The sequence below is a fragment of the Sinocyclocheilus grahami genome, unplaced genomic scaffold, assembly GCF_001515645.1.
Source record: "Sinocyclocheilus grahami isolate Dianchi unplaced genomic scaffold, SAMN03320097.WGS_v1.1 scaffold185.1, whole genome shotgun sequence".
Lineage (NCBI taxonomy): Eukaryota > Metazoa > Chordata > Actinopteri > Cypriniformes > Cyprinidae > Sinocyclocheilus > Sinocyclocheilus grahami.
The window spans coordinates 506,742-519,404 of NW_015505364.1; the positions used below are offsets into that span (position 1 = coordinate 506,742).

Below are 12,663 nucleotides of genomic sequence, written 5' to 3' on the forward strand. Positions count from 1 at the left end.
CTGTTTTGACTCACAGACTGTAAGTACGTTTTTTTATATTTAAAGAGTTTTTATATTTGATATTTTTTATATTTAAAGTGAGTTTTTTGGGCAGTGTAGAGTAGCACTTGTTGTTTGTCATTTCTCCGATCACAAATGCAGACATGGTTTTATGTTTTTGCGGCGCAATGCAACGCAATGCGTAAAAAGACAGTATAAGTTATTATAATCCATAATTATGTCCCCACTGGATCCAACGAATGCCTAGTTTATAATGGGTTTTCATGTTTTTGAATCATCACTCCGGCCTGACAGGGCATCACGGTATGGTGAGGGGCGTAACATTTCCGTCACACGCTTGAGGTATTCGGCCAATCATAACGCACTGGATAGCTGGCCAATCATAGCACACCTCGCTTTTCAGACCGATGAGCTTTGTAAAAATCGACGCGTTTCAGAAAGGCGGGGCATAGAGGAGAAACAATAATGTACAGTATGTGGAAAATAATGTGTTTTCTTAACCTTAAACCGCATAAACACATTTCATTACACCAAATACACAAAATAATGTTATTTTTAGCAACATCGTATGACCCCTTTAACTCTCAGTTATCCCACATCCCAAGATGCCAACATATGTTCATCCCCATAAAATCATCAGATGTCGGTTCCGTTTAATTATTCCCTGTGCAACAACCAAGTATACTTGCACCACTCAAAAAACAGCACTGCGAATAATCAAGAGCTCCCTTTATAAGGGCAATAGTTCAGTCCGGTCCCCGTGGGCTCACGCCAGAGCACTTGGTGCCAGTGTGTCGCCACTCTCCTCCCGACAAAACCACATTAATCCAACATCTAGCAATCTGCCACAAGAGGAAGGTCCCCAGATATTATCTTACACTCCAACAGAGTGCTGTTTGCACCTGGCTGATGGTGGCAGAAGCAAAGTATGATGGGTGGTGACAATGCAATCGTATCCTGATGTGTGACCCCTGCATGAGTCTTTGTGCAGCGGGTAATGGGACCACGGTCCGGAAGAGGATTATGGGAGTAATCCAGCCACTGTAAGCTTATCAGCACATACCATGTTTGTGTCACTATTCATCAAGCTCCTCTTTGGGAAGCTTGCAGCATTAATAGCAAATAAATAAATGAAAATACATGGCATTGAAATAAGACCAGCACAAAACTACATGTAAATCCAATGCAAATTCCAAACGAGGCATGACATTTTTCGGTTTGAAGGAGCACAGGCTTTCAGTCTCTGAATTGAAAAGTTGCTGGTGGTGATAATAATCATTAGAATTTCATTAATCATAACATCCCTCGGAATCAATAACATTCAATGACATTTTGGATGCTGTTGCCCATGCAAAAATAAATATGTACATAAATAAATGTAAATACATGTTTCGTCATTCTGTCGGAAAAAGTTCTGCGGCGGTTCCATCTACGTCAAGGGAAAATTTATGAATTTACAATACACTTCTCCTCTCACATTCGCAGATGTCTTAGTAGCGAGCTTCCCATTTAAGTAAAGTGCATGAATTAAGGAGAAATACTAGCGTGAGTAATTTCATTCTTCATCCTTCATTCCACTTTAATCGAAAAAGCCAGCACTAGCTGTGCTATCTACTTTATGGCAGCCTGTTTGCCCAATCAACAGGACTCCCAGGGTGATATATTGTTTCCACAGACCCATGTAAAAACGACTGAGCTCTTTGCGACTGAAATTAAGCACAATGTAGAGATAATTTGATTGAGATGAGAAAATGACCAGCGTGGCATAATTGGCCGTGTAATGTAGGGGAAAGACTCGGAGGATGTGGTGAGCGGCGGTGGCACAAGAGTTGTAAATAAATCCATCATGCAGGCTGAAACGCTCACCAGCTGACAACCGTGGCCATCCAGCCCGATAAAAAAGCTGACACGTCAATCAGTGCCTCCACCCCATCTCTAAGAATTATCTCTGCTCATAACATCCTGATCAGCCACTGCTGTGGCCCGGTGATCACGCGAGGATGAGGCTAACGGCTCTCGTGCTATAAACACAAACCTTTGCTCACACAGCACTGGATGATTTACTGATGTTTCAGCATAAAGTAAAGGAAGTCTTTTTTTCTGCAACAACAACAAAATATTAAGTTAAATAAACAGGGACTATTAAAGACATTTATCACATGATGATGATGATGATGATGATTACAATTTTAGCACACACTGGCTGCGCTTTCATGGCTCAGAAGATTCAAAGTTCTCAATTATGTTTCAAATAAGATGAAGTGTGTAATTTTTTTCAATGTTAATATTCTTTTTCCTCTCCCAGCTTAATAAGCAGAGTCTTATGTTTGTAGGCTGATTTCTCCATAATGTGTAAACATTATGCTATGAAACATTGCTCTTTCTGAGTATCCTGACAAAGTTGTGAAATCAACTTTGTCATAGACGTTTCTACTACAGTTACTATTAAAAAGGAAACAAGCCAATTGTTGATATTTGAATATAAAGTCTGCAAGAGGACAGAAATGCTCATATTAAAATTGATTGGAGATGTGGCATTTGAATTGAAAATGACAGGAAGAGGAATGTACTGAATTGCAATAGAGCGCTGCAGAAATTAATGCAGGAAATCCTACACTAGAAACAAGTCAGTCCCAAAGTCAGTCAGGTTTTTTTTTTGAATGGGTTAAATGCCTGAAATACGATCTACAGATAACACAAGCTCAAAATATTTTTTTATGTTTTATTCTACAACATAAAGTACAGTACATAAAATCAGTTAAACCCCACTCTGGCTTCTGGAAAAGGTAGTTGCTAAAATGTACTGTCCCATACCAAAAAGAAAAAAAATCAATGTACTGTTTCCATAACAAAAAATGTTTAAAGAAAGGTTTACAACCTGAATTATACACAAATTTTTGTTCAAACACAATACAAATCAGAGATGCAAAACTGGGGGCCATTTTTGAACAAGAAATCTGTAAATAAAAATCAGACCCAAATAAAAAAATAATTATAGGACGACACTAATTTGGTCAATTCTAATAAGCATGCAGTATTAGGAACCTTATCAGAATGTTGATCAAGATAAACAATTCGGCTTCTAATCCACCCTGAAATAGAAATTTCGTATAAAGAGATTCAACATCCATTGTCGCTAAAAGAACAGGAGAATTAGGTAATGACAGAATTAATAAGTTCAATCAAATCTATAGTATCTCGGATATAAGAGGGAAATACCGAAACCAAGGGTTTAAGAAACTAATCGACAAAAGCAGAAATATTTTCAGTAAGTGAACTAATTGCCACAACTATAGGCTTATAGGGAGGAGTATCTTTGTAAGCTTTATGAATTTTAGGAAGCTTATACAAAACCGGTGTCATAGGATGTTCAACATGCATAATATTTACTATTGCTTTAGTCAGCAAACCCATCTGAAACAGGTGGTATAATGTGTCATGTACAAATGTTTTAAATTGAGGTAAAGGATTGCTCTTCAATTTCTCATAGAACATTGTTTTGGAGAGTTGCCTCAAACTTTCGGACTCGTAATCCTGTCAATCTAATATTACCAGTTATTTTTTTAGTATTACCAGAATTTAAATGTGAATTTCAATTCAAATTTAAATTGTAATATCCTCATGCTGCTTGCTATTCAAATTCAAATACAATTTGAATTTAAGTCATTCTCGACTGACATGGCACGCAATCCTAGAGAGAGAGAGAGAGAGAGAGAGAGAGAGAGAGAGAGGAAAATTCAAGAAGCTTCTATTCTGTTCTCCATTCAGTCTCATTGCTGTCCAAGTAAAACAACCAATATACTAAAAAGATTTTCCTTTCCTATGGGGACACTCATAATTATATTGTCACAAATTAATTTATGGATTTAGAAAACCATGCTGTCTCACGCATTAAATCTTCGTTAATTTCTATGGCAAAAGGGCAGCGCTGCTCATTACAATTAATCACAAAGACTCTTTGTACCTGGTAAGACTCTCCTTGTCTGTCACCACGGCACAGGCACCAATGATGTCAGGCCGGCTATAAAGCATACAATGAATCTGAGCAGTCATAATCTCCTGTCCTCCATTTTAAAGAATGTATTTGAAAAGGCCGCTCCATTTCCTGCTCCACCGGAAAGGATTTGTCCGAGCAGCAGAAAAGTTATCATCCGTCAATCAGCATTAGAGCTCAGTGGAGTGTTCACATCCAAATTGTCACCTTGAATGAACACCTCAAATATAAATTCTCATGTAAATGGAAAAAAAGAAGCCTGACGACTCTATCTAAAAGAATTTTAATGACATAATTACCTCACAAATTCCGTTTATCATAAGTTCATCATAAGTGACTCTGTTGAAGAGGAAGCAATCATCACCTCTTGTCTGTTTAACCTTCAATGCAGATATGAACATCACCCTTTTAGTCATGTGTTATCTTTCCATGCTTCTGTAATGTATTTCTTTATCCTTATTTAGTGACTTTTTATTTTCCAGTGAGGATCACACAGATGCTCCAATTTCCCATTTGCAGTGTTTACCTCTTATCCAATCAGAGCTCTTAAGGTCACAGCAAAAGCCGACGGAGTTCACCCGCTGTGTTTGTCTGCTTCTGTAAGTGTGACCTTGGGTGGTGGTTAGAGAGGCTTGTCTAAACACATCTGCATGTGTGTTTGAGTGTGCCCGTGCATGTTTGTGTGCGTGAGGTCAGGGCCATCAGTCACCACCGTAACCTTGAGCCAGAGTGACCACAGACATTGACGAGTTAGGCCTGTGAATCACGCATAGACCACGGGCTGATGGGAAACAGCAGCTGCCTTGTCCTGACAGCTTAGAATGTAAATAAATTAATAAATATTTTGGAAGGATTGTGGAACTAATGTGCTGATTTTTGTCAAAGCTTCACGGTATAACAGGACTTTAATATTCATTTCTAAGATGCAAACTGAAAATTATCTGACTCTGTCTGTCTGTCTGTCTAGTGTTTCCCATACATTGATTTATTTGTGGCGGCCCACCAAAATATCCACAAGCAGCGCATTCAGTTGGTCGTACCACAGCCGGCTTGTCAATAAATGAGTACAAACAATGTTTCCAAGCACCTGCCGCTTACTGACTGTTTGGGCTTATAAATATGAACATAGATCATCTGTAAATATGCACATAGTTTGTTACTCAGACACAGGCAGTGCGCTGCATGCGACAAAAAAGTAATATAGCCAAAACCACCACATATAGTCGCTCTTTAGTGTAGATGTATGTTGATTTCATCAGACGATGTCACGCATTATAAATCAGGATTTAAGGAGTATAGTGAGAGTGACTACTGGTTAACATGTAGTATTAATGGGTCATATTTAGTCACTTTTTATACTTGTTTTATGTATGACAACAGGAACAGAAAATATGTGAATGGGAACAGATTTATTGGGCATTCAGTTGTATTACAGTATGTGACAGATCAGAGAGAAGAACAGATCTGAAGTGCCAAAACTTGTCTAAATGCAAACTTGTCTGAATGAAATGAACGTGGCCAAAAGTTTTGGCAGTGACACAAATTTTGTGTTTTGCAAAGTTTGTTGCTTAAGCTGTTGTGGTGTTCATTCACATTGTTTCTAGATTATTGTATAGAGTGATCAGATGCATTTTAAATAATTGCTAAAACCTTCATTGGCCAAAAAATTAACTTTTCACACACAAACAATTAATAAATAAAAACATTTCACTGTTTTTTATCCTTACACAAAATGACCAGCTAACATTAATTGACTAATCATATCAACAGCACATGTGAAAGTGTGAATGAGTACTAGTCAGGTGAAATCACTATCATACTAATTAGATTGTAAGAGCAGACTGATTGCTATAAAAGGAGGGAAGAAGCGCTTCCAATCATTGTGTTCTTGTTAGCAATGGTTACCTCCAAAGAAACACGTGCAGCCATCATCGATTTGCATCAAAATGGCCTCACATGCAAGGAAATTGCTACAAAGTATAGTGCACCTGAAAGAACCATTTACCGGATCTTCAAGGAGAGAGGTTCGACTACAGTGAAGAAGTCTTCAGGACGTCCCATAGTGTCCAGCAAGTGCCAGGACCGTCTCCTCCTGAGGAGTCCACTACAGAATCGTGTCACCAGCATTGCAGTGCTTGCTCAGGAATGGTAGCAGGTTGGTGTGAGAGCATCTGCATGCACAGTGAGTGTCAAGAAAGGCAGCAAAGAAGCCACTTCTCTCCAAGAAAAACGTCGAAGACAGACTGAAATTCTGCTGGAAGTACAAGGATTGGACAGGTGCAAAGTTATTTTCTCTGATGAAGCTCCCTTTTGACTATTTGGGACATCTGGAAACTCGATTGTTCGGTGAAGAAAAGGTGAAAGCTACCATGAGTCCTGTGTTGTGCCAACAGTGAAGAATCTTGAAAGTTGCTTTTCAACCAAGGGCGTGGGCTATCTCATAATTCTGCCCAAAGACACTGCCATGAATAAAGAATGGTATCAAAATGTCCTGCCAGAGCGACTTCTTCCAACGATCCATGAGCAATTTGGTGATGATCTGTGCATGTTCCAGCACGATGGAGCACCATGTCACAAAGCAAGAGTGAGAAAGAAGTGGCTCGAAGATCATTACATTGAAATTTTGGAAATCTTGAAAGTTGCTTTTCAACCAAGGGCGTGGGCTATCTCATAATTCTGCCCAAAGACACTGCCATGAATAAAGAATGGTATCAAAATGTCCTGCCAGAGCGACTTCTTCCAACGATCCATGAGCAATTTGGTGATGATCTGTGCATGTTCCAGCACGATGGAGCACCATGTCACAAAGCAAGAGTGAGAAAGAAGTGGCTCGAAGATCATTACATTGAAATTTTGGATCTGTGGCCAGGCAACTCCCCGGATCTCAATCCCATAGAGAACCTGTGGTCAGTCCTCAAAAGACAAGTGGACAAGCAGAAGCCCACAAATTGTGATCAACTCCGAGAACTAATAAGGCAAGAATGGATCGCCATCAGTCAGGGTTTGGCCCAGAATCTAATATCCAGCATGCCAGAGCGAATTGCAGAGGTTATGAAGAACAAGGGTCAACACTGTAAATATTGACTCATTATACTTTTTGCCAATAAAAGCCTTTAAAACTTATGGTATGCTTATCATTGGTTTTCTAGTATACCATAGAAACATGTGGAAAAATAATGTACAAATACTGAAGCAGCAAACTTTGCAAACACAATTTGTCACTGACAACTTTTGGCCATGACTGTGTGTTAAAAATTATATTATATTTTAAAACCTAAAAGAGGTACTACATATTATAAAGTGTGTGTATTAAACAAACCTTTTAAAACATTGCCTTGGTAATGAACTGAAATAAGTTAAAAACATTTAAATGTTGTATTAAAGCTACTAACTAAAATTTTAACTGAAATAAAAACCAAATGAACTATTTATAAAATTATAGAAATAATACATATAAAAGGATGTAATTTTTTTTAATATCTATATATAAAATGTGATGGTTGATTTCAAATATTTATAAAATCTCTCTCTATATAAATCTAGTTAAACTACTTGGTTGTCAACATCTAGTTAAACTAGTTGGTTGTCAACCATTGCGACCCAGACAAAGCTACACAAACCCATCATGTTTCCTCAACACACTACCCCTTAATTGTCTACTGGAGTGGATGGTTTCCCTCCATAGTTTGACAGCTTGTCAAGTGTGATGGATATGTTTCTCTGACTGTTCACCATACACACACATCACACAGACAGATGGCTGGTGGAGCCATGTCCTCACCTCTCACCTCACTGACATGCTCCATCATGTCTTCTGTCTGTCCATTGTGAGGCTGATCTCCTCCTGTTAAATGCCTGGCCTGGGACCCTTCACCCAAGAAAGACCATTCATAATCTGACTTCATCACTTCAATGCCAGACTTCCTCTGACAGGTAGCACATGAATGAATATATTTGAGCTTTCTCTGTCGATGCTGGACAGGATCCAGAAATTCTTTGCTATGCTTGATAGCGGGTTAAGAGTAGCGCTGCCCACTTGCTGAACAAATGCAACAAGGTTGAAGGTATAGGCAGAAACAAAACTAAATTAAATACATTATTGCTAGTACATTATTATCCAATGTCCAATAAACAATCAAATGTTTCCCAAATGCAAATAAAGCTCATGATGCTTTCATAAAGTGTCCGAGCAGGACCCAGAATGATGTGTTTGATGTGCCATCAGTGAACATTAATCTTGACACGTGTATCTCCCATTGACTGTTTAATGGGGCTCTATGGGTCATGCAGAGAATCCGGTGCAGAGATTCACACACATTAAAGTTTGTATGAGCTTGTAAAAGACTCTGTTAGGCTTCAACAATAAGAATAGGAGAGCATCAATTATTTCAATAAATGTGACTCAACAAACTCCAGTATTGCACATTGGAGACTCACACAATAAAGGCAAAGCCTTTTCTGATTTGTTTTGAGAAACTTCTAAAGGTTGTTTCAAATGAGCCACATTTGGTGAAGCACAGTCCCGCGACTAATGTGATTCTTTATTTTGTCATTATTTAATACCAGCCCTAGTAAAATATGTTCACAATTGACCATAAAACACCTGAGAAGCAGCTGCATGCTGAAACATGACTTCTAATAGGAGCAATTTGTCTCTTAACTATGCACAGAATGTCTCCTGAACAATGAACTGGCCTTTAAATCAGCTTTATAGCGCAGACAAAAGGCTTAGATAAGCCAGATACGCCGCTTTTATGTGACAGTTCCTGAACAAACCAGAACACTGCAGCTTTAGTTCCAAGACCTGGTAATGAACACTCACAACAGATGTTTAATAGTCTTCCCTGCTGTGGTGCTGGAAAACCTAAACACACACACTGCATGCAATCAAAGCCCAGGAAGGAGGCTACAAATGTCTTCCCTTTTTTTCTGCATAGTGCAGTTTTCATAAAGAATTATTTTTTATTAAAAATGTTTATTATTTTTTATACACACATACACAATATATACTTTATAGTTAACAGTTAATAGTAACATAATATTAATTACCAACCTAACATTTATTAATTTATTTATAGACCAGTAGCTGCTTGTCTTCTGTTTGTATTTTCACAGCGGGAAGGAAAGGTTGTACAAATTTATGAATTAACCACTCGCTTTTACACCTTCCCGGTCTACTGACATTTGTAATGACATCTGTTTCGAACATTACAATGCACATGATAATGTCTGTTAATGCTACAATTAGTAAATCCACTTCACCAGATAATTACTCTTCAACAGTGATGCTACAGAGCTACGGCAAAAATGGAAGTTCAAAAACAAAATGCTCACTTGTTTCTCTGACAAATAAGGTCTATACATACCACCATTCAGGGTTTGGAATTAGTAAAATTTTTATGAAATTAATACTGTTATTTAGTCTTAAAGGGGTCATATGATGCAATTTCAAGTTTTCCTTTCTCTTTGGAGTGTTACAAGCTGTGCATAGATAAGATCCCTGAAGTTGCAAAGACTAAAGTCTCAAAACCAAAGAGATATTCTTTATCAAAGTTAAGACTGCCACGCCCCCCTAAAACAGCTCGTTCTAACACGCCCCCACATATCTACCTCACTATGTGGACATATTAGCATAATGCCGCCCAAATGTGCACGCAAAGAAAGAAGGTGTGGTTTCAGTAAAAATGTATCACGGTTTGCAAAAAATATTAAGCAGCACAACCATATTATACATTGATAATAATAATAAATGTTTCTTGAGCATCAAATCAGCATATCAGACATATGACACGTGACACTGAAGATTGCAGTAATGGCTGCTAAAAATTCAGCTTTGCCATCACAGGAATAAATTACATAATATATAAATAAATCATTTAAAATTGTAATACTCTTTACTGTAATTCTGGTCAAATAAATGTAGCATTGGTGAGCGTAAGAGACTTGTTTAAAAACATTTATAGCTCTCTATAAATAAGCTCTGTAAAACCCTCTGTGGGTGTCACGACTCCAACACTAATTTAAGCAAGCAAAAAACAGATCACTTACCAATTATCAATTCAGATTTTAGATCATGGAAATTGGTGTGATGTCTGAGTGGCCTCCTTTCAAACTACAAACCTAAACAACACATGGTTTCCAATATATTCCCGCAAAATAATTTGTCCCAAAAACGTAGCCAAGCGCACTGCGGAGAATAATGTTTTCCCATTCAAATCCAATAACAAAAACAATAAGCTGCTTTAAATGTTCTGCGATGATTCCCCAGCTGAAGTGCGTATCTTTAAGACTCTGAGCTCCCCCTGATCAACTTATTATCCCGACCCAAGAGTCATTACAGCTGCCTGCAGTCTCAACCACTACTGATGGTTCCTGTCCTATTCCACGTTCAACCAAAATTGGATTTTGATTGCTTTTCACAGGATATTCTTAATTAAAGGCGAATGAGAATAGCAATACTATTAGATTAAGCAATACTTCATGGTTTAATTCCCAGAGAGAATTATCAGAGAGAGAGCAAAGCCATTTAATGGCTTCCTTACAAATATTGCCAATTAAAACAAGGGACATTTTTCAATCAGAATGAATTACTATGACCCATAGGAAGAAAGGGACTCAGGCCAAAATGGAAAATGTTAAAGCTTTGCATTATAGTAAAAAAGTGAATGTGTCAGAGTGAATGTATTGACACATACTGTATTTAATCTGCCATAAAAGCTCTGAAATATTCAATTTACCATGACATCATATCCTGCCTGGAGCTGTGAGCCTCACAGATCAACATAATGTGAACTAGTTAAATGGCACTTGGACTAACAGATTGAAGGCCTCGCGTTAAATGCCCGCTGGCTGGATTTAAGGCCACTACTTGCATCTGTGCAGTGCAAAGAAATCTATTAGTGTAAGAGCAGCCATGTGTGATATGTATACCTACGTCCTCGTGTGTGTGAATATACCTCGGTAATGAAGGCCTTTGCTGTGGCGGGGCTCATGAACAGCACAGCACGCCTCAGTGTGTCCCTGTAGCGATGCAGCTCTTCCACCCTCATGGTGCGGAACATTCCAGTGATCATCATGTTAATATTGGATTCCACCTTCTGGAGAGACACATCCATCCCCTGCTGAGACGTCTGGTCCAGGAAGTTCTCTATGCCCCGGATATCTGAACAACAACAGACAATATAATTTAAACTACATCCATTTTTTTAAACCTGTCACAATCGGTGACACATATATATTTTCTTAAAGGTGCAGGACGTACTTTTTTGTGATCGTCTTGGATTTATACACCCATCTACAGAATGTTTTTTATTTACAGAGGCAGTTGTAGAAATGTAATAGTAGGATATTATTTAATCTGCAGGTTAATGAAATAAAGCAAGTAGTGATCGGCGGGTCATGTGATCTCAACATGGCTGCCCCCATGAGGGTGTCTGCTACATGTGAAATTAAACCACTTTTATTAGGCTGCTGATATTACTGAAGTCTTCATATCATGCGAGTATACATGCTTTTAAACACACTAGTTCAAAATTTTGGGGTCAGTAAGATTTTTACTTTTCTTCAGCAAGGACACATTAAATCAATCAACTGTTTTCAATATAGATAATATATAAGGTAAAATATTACAGTTTTTACTGTATTTTTGATCAAATCAATGCAGCCTTTGTGGGCATAATATACTTCTTTCAAAAACAAAAACAAACCAAAAAAAAAGTTTTACACAAGGATGTGAATGTATTTTTGAAAATTATTGAATGCACCTTTTAAATGCAAGAGCTATAAATGTGTCCCACACAGTACTTTAATAACATGTAAAATAAAAAAGTACAAATCAATAAAACGTTATTTATTATTTCTTTAGCATAAAACTTTATGCATAGCACAAACTTGTTAGCAAATAGTCATGTACAGTAAGATAGGAACTATTTCTCCTCCTGCTCAACTGAACCTGAGCAGAAATGCTGAAAGGTTGTGTGTCACTTGTTATACATTCATTTAAATTAAAAGTTGTTTAAAGATGGATCATGTTCCATAACTGTTGTTGTTTGTTTTTACTGTATTTTTGATCAAATCAATGCAGCCTTTGTGGGCATAATATACTTCTTTCAAAAACAAAAACAAACCAAAAAAAAAGTTTTACACAAGGATGTGAATGTATTTTTGAAAATTACTGAATGCACCTTTTAAATGCAAGAGCTATAAATGTGTCCCACACAGTACTTTAATAACATGTAAAATAAAAAAGTACAAATCAATAAAACGTTATTTATTATTTCTTTAGCATAAAACTTTATGCATAGCACAAACTTGTTAGCAAATAGTCATGTACAGTAAGATAGGAACTATTTCTCCTCCTGCTCAACTGAACCTGAGCAGAAATGCTGAAAGGTTGTGTGTCACTTGTTATACATTCATTTAAATTAAAAGTTGTTTAAAGATGGATCATGTTCCATAACTGTTGTTGTTATGATAAACAGAAACAAATGTGTGATGATTTAAGAGCCTATTAAATGTTCAAATATTATGTAAAATGACTATAATTACCCATTTTATATTCAAAAATTACAAAATCATTTTATTTATTAAGCAATATCAGAATTGACATCGATATCAGCAATAGTACTAGGTATCAGACTGAATATAAACTCCCTTATCCCTGGCAATAT

The 12,663-nt window shown here is 37.3% G+C and overlaps 1 protein-coding gene across 2 annotated transcripts in view; it reads right to left on the reverse strand.

Annotated features, from left to right (window-relative positions):
- Positions 1-12,663, reverse strand: part of grid2 (glutamate receptor, ionotropic, delta 2) — a 418,885-nt gene that overhangs the window by 159,034 nt on the left and 247,188 nt on the right. For both annotated transcript variants that reach the window (XR_001610173.1, XM_016284580.1), the window contains exon 4: positions 10,951-11,156. Coding sequence is in view for 1 of the 2 variants with exons in the window: in XM_016284580.1 (XP_016140066.1) it covers positions 10,951-11,156 (206 nt within the window). In the remaining variant the exon portion in view is untranslated. The remainder of the gene's footprint in view (positions 1-10,950; positions 11,157-12,663) is intronic.